Genomic DNA, 16,578 nt, shown 5'->3' on the forward strand with positions numbered 1-16,578 from the left:
AGGATTGGCAGTACATTTCGTTATACAGCAATTTAAAACACGGTAGAACACTATACATGGAATGCTTGAGAGATTGATAGAACAAAGAAGAGCTCTTAACCATGAATTATCAGATAGAAATGTAACAAAGGCGCCAGATTGCAAGAAGTTTAACCCTTTAAGGATTTCCACTTTCTGATGTAAATTTTAGACTTTCACTCAAACAGCTACTACTTCCTTATTATTTATCGTAGGATCCTGGTTCTTACCTCGTTTTTCTTAAAACGATAGAGCGTACTTACCAACTGTACCACGTGTCCGTATCATAAAGCTTAACCGGAAAAATCGGGAAAAAACGGAATTTTTCTGAAAAAATCACCCCTTCGTAACACTTGCGCCCATCGGGCCCGGCCCCAGTTTCACGTACGGATCTAAAAAATGGATAAATACCCAAAGGTACACACAATCCTTATGCAAAGTTTCAATCTGATATCTTGAAAACTAAAGGCGCGAAAAGTTTTGAAATTTGCCTTAAGAAACAAAGTCACGTTCCTTCGCCCCACTTGGCACCGCCAAGTTGACGATCCGGTTCCAAAACGCATCTGCGGTGTTCTTTGGTCCATCCTTGACTTGAAAAAAAAAAAATCCCGGCTCTTAAATACCTGTTATAGAACCTAAATAAGCGGTCAGAGACGGTAGTACGCCATGGTATATAAATATACCAGAACTCTTAAAAAGGTTAAACTTCCTACAGACTAGGGATGACCACATTTTCAGGGAAAAAGGAAAATAATTCTTCCGGAAACTGGAAAATTAGAAAGGAAAGACGGAAAATCTTCCGGAAAATCGAAAACGGAAAATTTTCCGGAAAACGGAAGACGGAAAATTTTCCGGAAAATCGGAAACGGAAAATTTTCCGAAAAGTCGGAAGACGAAAAATTTTCCGGAAAAACGGAAAATGTGATTTCCGGAAACCGGAAAACTCTTTTTCCGGAAATGGCCATCCCTAGTTCCTACAGAACTTTGAGAGTTCGAAACCAAAGTGCACACTAGAGGAAATAAAGCCATATCAACAAAAGAAGAAATATCTCTAAAATTTCAGTTTTGCGTAGCGCTATATTGGATGTTAGGTAATTTCAAGTGTTTGTAATTTATTCTTGAAATGTGCAACAATAATATTAAGGTTTTTTCCTGATATGTTATCACTGTATAGAATTTATGTTTAACAGTAACCTACAAATCCTATTGTTTGAACACTAGAATGGTAAAACGATTTTTCGGCATTTTTATTACTTCATCCTTGAAATGTGAACAAGGATGTGTGACTTTACAAATTCTAGTTTATTAGTTTCTTATTAATCTAATATAGTGCTCAACCAGTCAAATTTAAAAGTAAATTTTAAAAGAAATTTTAAAAAAGTGCAATGACTTTTCTTCCTGAATTACCTTCAGTATTTCACACCACAATAACAGTCTATGAGCTGTAACTTAATATGAAGTCTATTGCACATACCTTCGCTGTGCTTTCTTACACTTATTTAAAAATGAAGCGAAATCTTTCTTTCACAACATCCATGGCTTGTAGCATAATGGAGACGTATAATGTGGAAGGGAATGGGAGAATCCAGAGAAACCCAGAGATACGATGTTGTCCACCACAGACTAACTTAAGCTGAGATCGAACCAGGGACTACTAATACCAGAGGTGAGCAGTCTACTCTTGAGACACCATGCCTTTATTATTATTATTATTATTAATAATAATAATAATAATAATAATAATAATAATAATAATAATAATAATAATAATAATAATAATAATAATAATAAGCATAAATTTGTTCTCAATTCCTTTAACTGCATGCACTTTTCCCTTTGATTTCCAAATATTCATTACATTTTCTTTCATTTTCTACCCGTCAATGCTGACTTTTTTCACCACAAAATCATAATCTCATTCAGGGGCACGGTAACTCAGTGGTAGAGGACTTACTTCTGGTGCCTGGAGTTCCTAGTTCGATTTCAGGCCAAATAAGTTTGTAATACGCAACAACGTGTCCGTGGGTTTTCTCGGGATACTCGAGTTTCCTCACACTTTATTATTCCATCGAATCTTCCACCATCATTCATTTGCTTTAATCATCCGTCTCTCTTAGTCTAAAGGGCACATACGTGGGTCGTTAAACTGAAAGATTTCACTTCCTAATCTCACTTACTGGAACCTGTTCGAAAGCTTAAATAATTCTTCTTCCATCATGTTTTCAGTTGGATTCTGTAAAAACCAAAAATACTCATGACCCAGATCTACTATCCTCCCTGAATTCTTTTGACATATCTATCTGCCCCTTCCCGCAACAAAACAAAACAATCCTTTAAATTACTGATGTTTCTGATGTTTATGCTTTTTCTGATATTCAGTATCCCCTTCCTTGAGAATTGTCCAGTAGTGGCTCTTGAGGAAAATCACATCGGTAAAATATTCACATTTTATCCCTACAGGTTAAGGGGGAAAAAAAGCCTAACTCACATATAATTGAAGGGTGTGAGGCAAGAACAAGGTAACCCACAATTTTACTATTTTAAGAAATTGGAAGTTCTCTGCTGCATAATTCACTTTCAAAGTCGGAAAGCTGATTTCTCACATAAGACTGTATATATGACGGATTAAACGGACAAGATTAAACGAAGCGGTATGCGTTACTCTCTATCTGCATAACTCAGCAATTGAAAATTTGTAGGTTACCACGTTCTTGCCTCACACCCTTCAATTCATATCTGATAAAATTTTAATTTTAACCGATGTGACTTCTCTCAAGAACCAGCACTGACATGAGATGGTTCTTGACTAATATCCCCATTAGCAAGACCATGGCGGACAGCTGGTGCACCAGACAATAGTAATACCAAGACTGTTGGAGTAGCTAATTGACAACCCAAATCACAGGATATGATTTTGTGAATGAATTCAGGAAATGGTTACACATGAACTGGGAATAAGGGTAATACTATTTGGTAGGATGAAGCAGAATTCAAACTTAATGGAACCGTCAATAGGGATAATTGTGTGTGCTCAGCTGAAGATACTGTTGAAAAAGCATGGTGTGAATATGTGTTGTGGGCAGTCTCCTAGGTGACTCATTGGGCCTTCCGTTTTTAAGGGTAGGCTACTGCAACTGGAGAAAAGTACCTAACAATGCTTGATAATTTCATTTACCCTGCCATTCGTGCAATGTACTGTAATGATATTTTTTTAGCAACAAGCTGGTACCCCCCTTCACTATCATATAAATGTGCAAGCATACCTGGATCAAAATCATAGTAGGCCAGTAGATAGGACGCAAGGAATCAATCGAGTTTCCTGCACGCTTTCCAGAACTTACGCTGCTCGATTTCTTCACGGTGCACAGCAAAATATGAGGTGCACAATCATAACCTGACCACATTTTTCTTACATGATTCAAACAGCATGCCCAAGAATCTCGGAACTATATAGAAACAACGTGCGATTTGAAATCCATCTACACACAGTGGCCCCGCGTAGCGTACTCGCTAACGCTCTCGCCTTCGGTGCGAGCGGTCCCATGTTCGATTCCCGGTGGGGTCACTCGGTGGAAAAAGTATAATACGCTTTTTCAGGCCAGTTATCCTGAATGAGGTTTTCCTGGGTTTTCCTCATTCACACCCGGCAAATGCTGAGGTGGTAAATAACTTATAGGTCTCAGGCCACTTCCTTCCTTTCCCAATCCTTTCTTCCTTCCCTTTCCCCGGATTGTGTGCTAGCCGAGGGACGTCATCCCTCACATCCCTAAATGGCCTTAGATACCGAAAGCCCAGAAATCTAAATCCTAATCCATCTACATACATCTTGGAAGTATCTTAAGGTTTTACACTATTACCTTACCTGAGGTTACATAAAATGCCGTGGAGCTACGCACTCGAAAGACATGCATAAATCTGGGTTCATTTATAATCGGAATTTGGTCAGATTAAAGAAATCTATCAATGCTAGATTTACATAATGAGGAAGTTTATTACGTCGTAAGTTAAGCTGTCATCAGCACATAAAAGGAATTCACAGAGAAGATGCTATAATCTTAACATTTTAATGTTACGATGAAATATCTAACATGAAATTATGTGTAGTAATATTTTTCTCATTTCTTGACTTCTCTCTTGGCAAACGATATATAACCTTTGTTTCTCATTAGTTTCTTTTCTATGGACATTGAGTTCGATTTTGAGTTTAGCATTCCGTTCAGCAGCGAGGCTATATGAGACGTGGACCTATAGCATAACGTGGGATCTGAACCACATGGGTTCCCGCCGGGAATTGAACCCATGTTTCCTACGAAAAGGCACGTACGCTAACCGCTTAACAAGAGGGAACTCTTTGTTCTATGGAAATTGATATTGAAACCGGATGTCACAATTTTCAGAGAAAATAAATTACTGTCCTATATGAATCGTCTTCAAAACAAGTAATTCTTCACTTAATTGCTGTATACACCTGTAGATAATAGGCGTATGCCTAATTGCTATGTACCTGTTGATAAATTGTAAATGACGTAATTTCAAAAATTATCATATTGGTTTCTTTTCTTTCATTTCTTTTCTTTCTTTCTTTCCTTTTTTTCAAACTTAATAAGAAAAAACGTAAGAACAAGTGGTGGGGATCGTACTGAATGACCTTAAGGAGTCCAGTGTGGCTTTTTAATTATGTAGTCTTATAATTCTGACGTGATACGTAAAGAATGTTTAAGAATGAATTAACGTTGGCTACGACTTTCCGGTGGCGCACGCCATAATCGCAATTTGAAATGAAAATTTATTATTATTATTATTATTATTATTATTATTATTATTATTATTATTAATAATAATAATAATAATAGCAGCAAAGTCATAGTAGTAATAGTACTACATGTTTATTTTTATGCGAGATGTCATACATAGTTCTGAGTACCGGTATCTTAAATTATTCATGTTCATTTTAGTATTTTATATTCAGTTTGCAATAATTGGCATAGGAATTAACTTATACAGTAATTGCTTACGGCATTCCTTGCACTGTGTTAAGATTCGCAAATTTTGTGAAGAGCGATACGGAATGAGGCCACTTATCCCTCTATTACAACTAGAGTTGTAATACGACTTTTAGTTTCAGTATTGACTTTGCAAACTTGGGAAGTTTATCGTACTTCACAAGCTGAAACAAAACTTAGTTGCTTTCTTATGTAATAGATTGAAATTAGCAGTTTGATTACGCATTTTCTTAATGCAAAGCAGGAAAAGAAAAGACAGACAATTATAGAGAAATAGGAGCACATGCGGAAGTCTAAGGTCTATTCTCTGGTTACACCTTAATATCTATAATATCTCTAAAGCGTCACTTTTTTTTTTATTTTTATAGTATCAACACTTGCAAATGCTTGCAGTCAATTCCTGTACTCTATCAATAGCATCATGATTGTAGTTTCACTTGGCTCTTTGCTTTAAATTACATTCACTTTCTTTGATTCCTACATGCAGACAAGTAGAAAGCCCTATTTCTTCGAGGGGGCAAAAATGAATATTAAGTAGTTTCGGATCAAGCTCGGGACCGAGGGGCACAGGCCCCCCTAGTTTTTTGAGTGGCAAAATTTAAGCTAATATTTATATATTTGTAAAAGTTTATACCTATCATAATCTCGGTTCTGGCTGCCTCCCCACTTTTTACATTCTGGATCCGCCTCTGATATTGAGGGGACAATGACAAAGGCAACAGGGAACACTTCAAAACTATTTATTTATTATTGAATTTGTAACCGAGTTGTACCTTCTTTAATAAAACAATATCCTACTGTACATAGGCAAACTAAACATTAGCTTCATTAAGGTTTTCGATCAATTTTTGTCTCATTTTACATTAGTCTTATTTCATTAACACCCAGAAATGATATTAAAAAAAGGAAAAAAATCCTTACAAGAAAATAATGGTACATATCTTGGAAAAAAATTTTGTTTCATTTTTTTATAATTAATATAGAGAAACCGGGGTATTCCCGAACACTGGGGTAATGCCGAACACCCAAGTTTACGCCCAAGGAAGCTTGTTAGAGATCAAATGATTTTGCTGCACGCTAGCGGAGAGGCCTGGAAAAATATAACATAAATTTGGTGACAGTCAGTTGAGTGGATTCCCAGGAAGAAGACTGATTTTGTTGATTTTGTCGATTCACTTATAAAGCTCATTCAACAATCTGGGCAAGATAAGTTGGCTCTTATCTATATTGTTACAGATAAGGCGGTATGTTCCCCTGTATTTGAGCATTAGTTCTTTGTAATCTTATTAGCCTGTATGCAGTCAACAATTAGTTTCAACTATAACAATAAAATGGCGTCTCATGGGGAAATGTAAGACAGAATTTTTGCCATTACTCCGACGTGTTCGGGATTGTTCCATGGTATGAAAAAATTATTAAAAAAATATTTAAATAGTTCTTTATTGAAAAGTAAGTAATAAGTTAATGACATTGGTTTGGGAAATAGATCATGTCTTAGTAATAAGCGTTATTAGCTTTATTAATTAGAATAGTTTGCTATATTTATTATTTGCTATATTTATTAGTCATGTTTGTAATTATAGTTTTTATTAAAGATTTCAATATTAAATTATGGTATATTTTTAATATATTCTAATGCATTGTACTTGTTTCTAAATAAAAGTTTAAACAGTATGTTCGGGATTACCCCGACCACTGGGGCAATCCCGAACATAATCTGCACTTTAGTAAACAGGAAAAACTCCAAGTTTTCTATACACAAGAAATTTTAATTGTATCTGCAAAAACAAAAGAGTAATTTATAATCAATGCTTAAGGGTTCGTGAATACCCGGTCTCCCCTAAATTGCTTCGCGATATTATTTGGTTCGTTTTGAAGTGTTCTTCCTTTACAAGTTTGGACATTCTTATAGGCCTACTATAAAAACTTTAAATGATATAAATACACAGGAAAAATCGACACTTTAATCACTACTTACACTCAACTTATCACAACCAAAAATACAGTTTATTTATGTTTGGAGTTAATGTTGTGGATCTCGATGGAACTCGCACCTTTAGGTGCTTGTCATTGTGCAATAATAGGGTATTTGAGTTTGAAATTCTTCAAATGAGAAGAAGCCAATGGAAGATACTTTACATCATTTTACACAGAAATGAGTAAAACACGCTAGCTTGAACTTACTTTTGTTACAAATGGGGGGGGGGGGGATTTTATATCTGATTTTGAAGGAATTTAAAAATTCTCTCCGCCATTCTGTTTTAGAGGAGGCAAAAAAAAAAAAAAAAATAGAGCGGACATTGCCTACTCTAGCCCCTCTCTGGCTACAGGCCTGCTTTCACGTAAGGTGTTTCCTTATCCTGTAGGTTAAAACAAATGTTATTGACACAAACTTAACATGGAAGATTCAAGTATAAAGTGTTCCTTTTGTAGTTGTACGAGATGGAACATAGTATTTTTTTTTCTTTTAACATTTCATCTAATTTCATTTCGTAAATACAACAATAAAAATAAAATTGGCCAAGGAAATCAATCACGCTTTTAAAACATCTGAAATAGATGGTTGGATGGATGGATGGTCTGTTAGAAGGATTATATTACTTGATGCTCCTCAATGTGCTAAGATATTAGATTCCACACATTGTTCAGAGTCAGAGAACCATGAGCTGGCATTGATGAATCCGAAATTATTGTAGAAAGTCAGCACGCAAAATCCCTTAAATGAAAGAGATGCAATCAGGTATTTAGGGAACGATGCATTGTTGGCCGAGACAAGAACTCGCCTTAGTGCCCCATCCCCCTCCCAAAGGGCGCGGATTCTGGGGGGCCGAGAGGGCCCGGGCCTCTCCAAAGCTCATGTGGGCCCCCTATTGTATTTATGAATACACAATATTTGTCATAATTTGAGTGCAATTTGTCTTAAAATGTTAATATATATACCTTCTGCATCTGAATGCCCCCCCAAATTTACAGAGAAATCGCGCCCTTGCCCCTCCCCCTAATCAACCAAGCCAAAACATTACCCGACTAAACCTGATATTGGCACCACACACTAATTTTCGTATTCTATTTTTCTTCAGTAGTAAAGCTTGATTTCAAAATTGCAGTACATAATTTAATTTTTAGTACAAGATAAAACACCAAATTAATTAGTATTAGATTACCAAATAACCTGAGAGTACTATGCTTGACATATTCTTATAGTCTTATCTTAATAACTGCAAATCACAATGTTTCTGGAATTTGGATGTGCATATGTATAGAATGAATCAACACTATCTTACTTTAGAATAGAATATTTAATTACGACAAACAGTCAAGTTGTTGTTTTCGAGTACCGTATTATGTTTTGCAAATCTCTTCAAATCGATGTAAGTTAAATGAAAACACAAAAAGCTGGAACTTAACTTTGTGGGCTCTTTTAACTACAAACGTTTTTACAGTGTCTTCAAAAGACAGCTTTCACGCTAACTTATGCTCTATGGATATGATCCTAAGGTTGGTAAGTCGATGTTGTCCTGTTAAGTTTCTGAGATTTTTTTTATGATCTTTAGTTTGTTAAAATTCGTTTCCTTGTCTTATATTAAAATAAATATTTGCCGAGTTTTGCACCCCCTAATCAGGCGCCCGGGCCACAAGCCTAGTTTGCCACCTTGGTTAGAGAGGGCAATATTCCCCTTTAGTTTAAGAAAGACATGCTTTTTAATAAATTGTATAGTAATATACTAATAAGAAAATTGAAACTATTTTGTCAATGAACAATTCCCCCCCCCCTTACTCTGGCAAAATCTGAAATGATACAACTGGATGCAGATCATGATTTCCGCGATTATCTTAAAAGAGAATGAAGTTCCGAACACATTACTTTTCCTAAAGAATATTTCCAGTGCAATTGGAATTTGTACCAGAAAATATGAAAGTTAGTTCTCTCATATAGAAAAGCTTTGTACTATCTTTATCTACATCATTGGTTCCCAATCTTGTTTAACTGACGGACCCCCTTCGTGAGTCCCGCATAATTCACCCCCTCTTCATGAACTTTACAAGCTTTACGTCCCCCTTTCTCTGCCGCTCGTTGATCAGGCCCCTTTTGCAATTTCAGTATTGAATTTTTGAATCTTTCATAATAATAGCAATAATAGTAGAGTGTAGACATATATAAATCTTTGAGTTTTACGTCCCACGGTTATGCCAAAGGAGACGGTGATGATGAGTAATGAATGAAATGGTGAAATGAAGAAAGTGAGAGGAAACGGGAGAACCCCGAGAAAACCCACGCACACGGTGTTTGTCCACCAAAAAGTTCACTTGGCGGGGGCTGGGATCGAACCCGAGACCCCAAGCATCAGAGGTGAACGCTCTACCACTGAACCACCGCGGCCCAGTGTAGACATATATACAGAGTGAACAATTTATCTGGAACATCCATGATAACGAAGAAACCAGAAGAGCGAGAAAAGCGAAACTTTGCATTAAACAACTATAAGGAGGGGGACATCATTTTACGTACTAACAACACCATCCAGTGAACAGTGTTGCCATCCCAGTATAAAGGTATATTTTTTTTTCAAATGGCACTACGTCAGATTATTACATATTTCAAATCAAGATGTTAAACGAAAACTTAAAATACCACATTTATTATTCAGTGTTGCAAACTAAAAATGCTATAATATCACAAACATCCAAAATTTGAAAGCCTCTATCACACATACAGCACAATTGATATAGCGCAGTTTAAACAATTCAAGTTTTTTAAAGCTCTTTATTTCCAAAAATGATTTTCCCTGTGTGTTTTAGAGATGTGTTCGAATATAATCAGTGCCTATTGTATTTTTAAAATATAGCTATATTGATTTTTTGGTGTATATTTAGCTTCATTTTGTTTGATAAAAGAATATTACAAGAGCTGAAAAGTGTTTCTCTAGTAAAGACATTTTCACAATGTAATATTTATCCGATTGTATATATACAGAGTGTAACTTAATTAATATAACAAACGTCGGGAGGTGATTCTTGACACCGACATAAAACGAACAATATGCACCAACCTGGGTGTAAAAATGCCTCCTTTCGACGCCTTGATTATCCGAAAATTTGTTGAAAAAATATAAAAACAGCCATAACTTAAGAACAAAACGTCGGATCGAAGTCGGGTTATCCATTATGTTTAGTAGTAGTTTCCATTAGTGTACAATCGGATATAGTGTATTAGCGACGCAAAGATGATTTCCAAAGAAACTGGAGTATTCCTTCAAGTATTTTATCAAACGTTGAGTGAGGGAAATGAACAATATTCAAATACAAGATTTCAACAATCAATAATAATAGTACATCGTTCAAATTACAACACACAGAATTCGAAAAAAAAATAATACACATATGAGATTGATCTATTTTGTATCAGCACAGAATAAACTCTCGGAAGAATTTAAATGAAAACAAGTCTTTAATGTATCTGAGTTATATCTACTAGACTAATGGTGACGGATGATGAATGAACGGCTTCCTGTCGAAGTTACGAGTGTGTGAAAAACGAAAAAAAAAACCCTTAATCCAGATTAAGTTTAAGATTACTGTGCCTATTACCATCCTGAAACTAGCAGTAACCATGTGTAGGGCGTAAAAATTCAAATGCAACTCTGGTGAACCATCAGATGCAGAGTGAGCGCGCGGTGCGGTATGGTGGATAATTTTGTTGTAAGACATTATCTATTACCAGCCCTCGTTAGTAAATAAGGTACGTATCTCTACTATGTGAGAGTATGTATCTTCTATTTTTACGTAATGTTCTCCCAAAATTGTTAGAGCATGTGCCCTTAAACATAAGTCAGCAGATGTGATCCTAGCATGTCAGTGCACCTGCACATGCAGACCTACCTCAATGAACCATTCTCTGTTCGTTGTATTGGGAGAGAAGGACCTGTGTTATGACCACTTCACCCTACCTTACGCTCCTTGATTTCTTTCTTTTTTTTGAGGGGGAAAGGGGTATGAAACGCCTTTCGTATCCAACACCAGATACGACATCAGAAGAACTTGATGTTGGAGTTAATATAGCTGCGGCAGTCATCTCCGAAATTTCAGGAATGTTTCACAGCATGTTTGCTTCGCCGAAGCCATCTTTGCAATGCGCTCAATGGTTGACAAACAGACTGTGAACTGTTATTCTTCACAGCTGTCTCGTACACACATATTGCATTGCGGAAATACTGTACAAGATACCTCTGAGTATTCATAGTTGTCCTACTTTGTATAGAATAAATCGGTAGTTTGAAACTGTATTTCTTTGTGTAACACGCGCAACAGCTTGTGTTTTGTCGAGTTTCATTGCTTCTGTGCTCGGGATTATCTTCCACGGAATTACGTACAGTATTACGAGAGGAATCCTTTTAACACAGATTACTTTCGTCCAAATTGTATTGACATAATTTGTAGGAATTACTGTTGTCATGTGAAGAATCCCATATACTCTCGTCCATCATACATTATCTTTGCCTCCTGACTGTCTTATGCACAGTTGTCATAATTTAAACCTAATCTGAATCAAAGTTTTCTTTTTTCTTTTCTTTCTTTCTTTCTTTTTTTTCTTTTTTTTTTTTTTTTTTTTTGCTTCATGTTCACACACTCCGAACTCTGACAGGACAGGCACGTAGCCAGGATTTCGTGAAGGGTGGGGGGGTCCGTGACATGAAATACTGTTGTCATCACAGCAGCGGCTCTATCATTCTAAACTATTTTACTGGAACATATATTGGTTCGTTCAGCCAGGATTTCATAACGGGGGAAGGGGGCGTGACATGAAATTCTCAATGCCCACGAGCTCGATCAATGTAAACTACTTTACTATCAACATATATTGGTTTGTTAGGACAAAAATGAGGATATGCTGGTAATTATTTTAATAACAAACTATGAGAAATCTCGAGTAAAATAATAATAAAAAAAGTGCTGAAAAAGATTTTACAATATTTACATCACTCCTCTGTTCATTCAAATATAACAATTTTCCTTTCATTATAACCCCAACTACTATAAGATGTACATATTCACTATTATAAAAAGTGCATACTCAATAATGTCTTGTAAAATATTTTACAATATCTACGTTCCTTTCTCTGTTGAATCAAATGTTAACAAAACTTTCTTTCCATATAAATTTGTTTTTGTTATTCCGTCAACTACTGTCTGTTCCAATGACAGGTTAAAGGAGCAGTAGAAAATTGTTTTTGAAGTAACATGTTTGATACTGCAAGGATGCGATGACGAAAATTTATGATTAAAACATGTCCACGTTGTTACACAACGGTACTATACTTTCGGAAGCTTCAAATCTCCCTTGAAATCCCCCTGCCTAGTAGCAGGAATTCTGAGAATTTCGTAACTCTTCTAGAAATTCTGAGAATTCCATAACTACTAGAAATTTCAAATTCCCTGACTCTTCCAGGATATCTCGCTCACCTCGCTACCATGTATTTCAAGTAATACAAATCTCCTCATAAGAAAAAGTAACCAAAAGCTTCCTGATTTAAAAATTTTTTTTAATCCGATCCTTCTTTTTCACATTTCATTTTTCATCCTTACATATTTTTTTCCATTTCTGGTCTCGAATTGGGGGGGTCCGGACCCCCCGGACCCTCCCCTAGGCTACGTGCCTGGACAGGAAGCCGTTCATTTATCATCCGTTACCATCAGCCTAGAATATATAACTGTGATACGTTAAAACTTTCTTTTCATTTAAAATTCTTCTTCTGAGAGTTTATTCTGTGATGATAAAAAAATAGATCAATCACACGTGTATCTCTCTTTCTTTCATTTCTGAGTGTTCTAATTTGAACAATGTACTATTTCTTTTGATTGTTGAAATATTGAACTTAATTGTTGTTCATTTTTCTCATTTAACGTTTGATAAAATTCTCGAAGGAATACTACAGTTTCTTTGGGAGTTACCTGTGCACCGCCACTGCACTACATCCGATTGTACACTAATTCAATATACGATCAAAAATAATAGACATTCCTTTTGCTCGATTTCGATCCGGCATTTCGTTCTCGAATAAGGCTGTTTTTCCGAAAATTTTCGGGTGGTCATAGCTCCTAGCCATTATTATACCTAGGTTGGTCTATAGGACAGGAATCACCTCCCGACTTTAACTACATTAACTGAGTTCTATATATATATATATATATAGTACTAATGTAACTAAAGGCCGTTTACAACGCTTGGCAGGTGATTCCTCACACGAAAATAAGCAGAAAAGTTTATGTGACATTTTCTTAAATTTCGCGTTATTTCGGATTTACAAGCTGTCGCAAATGGCGCCAAAACGAGGTATGACACCTCATTGCGGACAAAGGAAAGGTGCAACAGCAAGCAGGTCTACACAGTTTAGAGAAAGTAATGTCTGAATAACATAATGGTGTGAGAAGCAAGGCAGTAGGGACGAAGCACAATGAGTTCCTCTTCTACTTCCATTTTTCGCATGCCAGTCTGTCCATATAGGAAAGTTACTTTTGAGAAATTCCTTGTGCCGCGTCCCTACTGCCTTGCTTCTCACACCATTATGTTATTCAGGCATTACTTTCTCTAAACTGTGTAAACCCGCTTGCAGTTGCACCTTTCCTTTGTCCGCAATGAGGTGTCACACGTCGTTTTGCCTCCATTTGCGACAACTTGTAACTCGAAACGACGCCGAACTTAAGAAAATGTCATAAACCTTTTGCTTGTTTTCGCGTGAGGAATCACCTCCCAAGCGTTGCAAAGACCCTTAGTTACACCCTGTATATATTAGCGTTTGTATGAGCACCCTTTTGGGTAGACTTGTCCACCGCCCTCATTAGTATAACAGCACGGGCCTGCCTTCCACCCATATTACCAAAATGTAAGGGAATTTCCCTTCCACCTTGAAAGTCTCGAGGTTAGGGATGCTCATGAGACAAGACAAGAAGGAGCTTTCCGAATAGAAACTTGTCCGAGACAAGAAATCACTTTCAGACACGTTCTTCAAACAAGATAGTCTAAATTCTTATTTCGTGGCCAAGTTTACTCAAGATTATTACCTACGATATTTGATGAGCTGGTGGTCAGAACGTAGCCAGGTGGGTGGGGCCTGGGGTCCAAATCTCTCTCCCAAAATCCCAAATTTTCTTTAAATTTAGTGTATATTTTAGGGGTGATTTTACAAATTTTAACGCAATTTATCTTCATACTGAATTTGGAACACCATCGAAAAGCTATGGTCCCTCCCCCGTCCCCGAAATAAATTTCTGCGTACGTCGACGTCCCTGGTTGTGGGTTCTGTAAAACTGTGTGTTGTATAATATAACAAATTCTTCCGTTTGTTCCCCAGATCTTGAACTCCCTATTTAGTAGACTCCGATTCTTTTCTCTCTATCCAGTATTGCGAAACTTATGCAATCATTTTACAATCAGCAATTAACATTGCTATTGCTTACAAGATGTTTCCACGTTGTGTTTTGCAAGAGCTAATATTCATGGTCAGAAATGTAACAAACATGAGCAGCTACTTGAAAACCTTGTTCATGACCTTGAGTCAGCAAACACTGCGAGAGAAGAAAAATGCTGAGTGTATTAATTTAAAGAAATCTAAAAGTCACTCATCAAAACATAATATTTATACCATAGTGGCATCAAGTACTTGTTGATAAGCACATATTTGCGTTTGTTGCTTCCAACATTCATTGTACGTAGACGGCTGAGAACATGAAATCTTTCAGTTTTACATTCCACGTTTATGCCTGGTAGGCTAAAGGAGGCGGTGGGGATGAGAAATGAATGAAGTAGGAGGAAATTGCAGAACCCCGAAAAAATCCACGCACACGGTGTTTGTTCACCACAAAGTTCATTTGGCGCGAGCTGGCATCGAACCAGGGATTCTACGAACCGGAGGTAAACACTCTAATACTGAGCCACCTCGGCCCCAAAGGCAGAAAATCATGCAAGTGATTGCCTATATTACAAATTACGTTTACTCCCACCAAATAGCTTGATTTTGTTAAAGAAAATTATTATCTACAATTATCATTGTAAAATTACGAAGTAAACCACCTTGTCTTACATGCAAATCACTTTGCTAGACTTCCAAACCTCGCAATGCTATTCTAACTTGCTATAACGGCTATGGACGTCTGCGGGATAGCGAGGAACATTTTTCCGATATCGAGATACCTTCTCAAGAACAGATCCCTTCTCTACTGAAACCAGAAGTGGTTTAATGCTATCCAACTTCTGGTTTCAACATTGATCTAGCTAGAACAAACCCTATAAAAGATGGCGAGAGACGGTCTGTTGATATGAATTTAGTGACCCAGGAATAGGTTCAATCTCAAACTAGATCCTTCTATTGTAACCAAAAGTGGAGAAATGTATCATTTCCGGTTTGAATATTGGTCAATATAGAGATTAGCTTACTTCTCAGTTTTGAGCCTTGTGTCGAAACCGGAAGTAGCAAAAATTTACTAGACTTTCGATTTCAATATTGGTTCAAAAAGGAATCGATCCCGACACTAATCCAACTTTTGAAACAGGAAGTTGAAGATACATGGCGCTTTATGGTTCAGTGTGGATTTCCGTAGACAAGAAACGGGCAAGAAACCATAAAATATTTATATAAAATTGATTCTTATATATACAGGCGCGGATTCAAGGGGGCTATAGAAATATAGGAGAGAGTTTAGCATCCTAAGATTAAATTCCATTTCTCTCCTTTTCTTCTAATGGAATTACAACTGATAGATCGATCACTGCATTGGATTCTTGTAGTTTAAATCTACCAAACTTTCACAATATGAAAAGAAACTCTCTCTTTTACAACAGTTGGCATGCTTCTCCGAATAGAGAAACCTGGGATTAATCCACGGTGATTTAACTCAACGTTTAGACGATAAATCTATGTTTTGTATAATATCAATAAACCAAACTATTGACTCACTTACAAATGAAATTCTCGATAGCAAAACCGCCTCAATAAAAGTTGAATTTCGTATATAACAGAATATAATTTTGCCAGTAATTATATACTGTATGTATTTCAATTTATTTACATTTGTTAATTGTGACTTTGCCTATGTTACCATAGCTATTTGTAAGTATGGCTTCAGTTAATAATGTGCACTGGTTTCTCACCTATTGAAAGATATAGACTACGGGGTATATTTTCTGAAGTGATGTTGATTATTGGGGTTTAACATCCCTTTCTAGAGCAAACACTAAATAAGATGATTGTTTATATAGTTTATCGTGGATTCTGAACGCGTAATTGAGCCAAAAACTTCATCATCAAAGGCGAGAATATTTATCTTTAGACACACAGGGTTATTTGCTCCCATATCAAATATATTCCATAGATTGAATAACTACTTACCCGATGCCAGTTGACAGGACGAAATCCATAGTAGTAAACAGGAACAACAATTGAGATGAAAGTGATTATAAATATCCACAAGTCAATGTTGATAAAGTCGAGAACTACGCGATTAAAGATGTACGAAACCTCGTCAATATATTTGAGGATTATCAAGGATATTTCCGTTGATA

At 36.4% G+C, this 16,578-nt stretch overlaps 2 protein-coding genes across 2 annotated transcripts in view; one reads left to right on the plus strand and one right to left on the minus strand.

The window, feature by feature from the left end:
• The window catches only part of LOC145691506 (cholesterol 7-desaturase nvd-like), a 49,175-nt gene extending 45,753 nt beyond the window's left edge, over positions 1 to 3,422 (minus strand). The window contains exon 1 of the mRNA XM_081766915.1: positions 3,282 to 3,422. Within this exon, the coding sequence (XP_081623041.1) occupies positions 3,282 to 3,422 (141 nt within the window). The remainder of the gene's footprint in view (positions 1 to 3,281) is intronic.
• LOC145692482 (uncharacterized) overlaps positions 1 to 16,578 on the plus strand; it is a 617,057-nt gene that overhangs the window by 305,589 nt on the left and 294,890 nt on the right. The gene's annotated exons all lie outside the window — the stretch shown is intronic.

Source organism: Thermobia domestica, chromosome 8, assembly GCF_964235325.1.
Source record: "Thermobia domestica chromosome 8, izTheDome1.hap1.1, whole genome shotgun sequence".
Lineage (NCBI taxonomy): Eukaryota > Metazoa > Arthropoda > Insecta > Zygentoma > Lepismatidae > Thermobia > Thermobia domestica.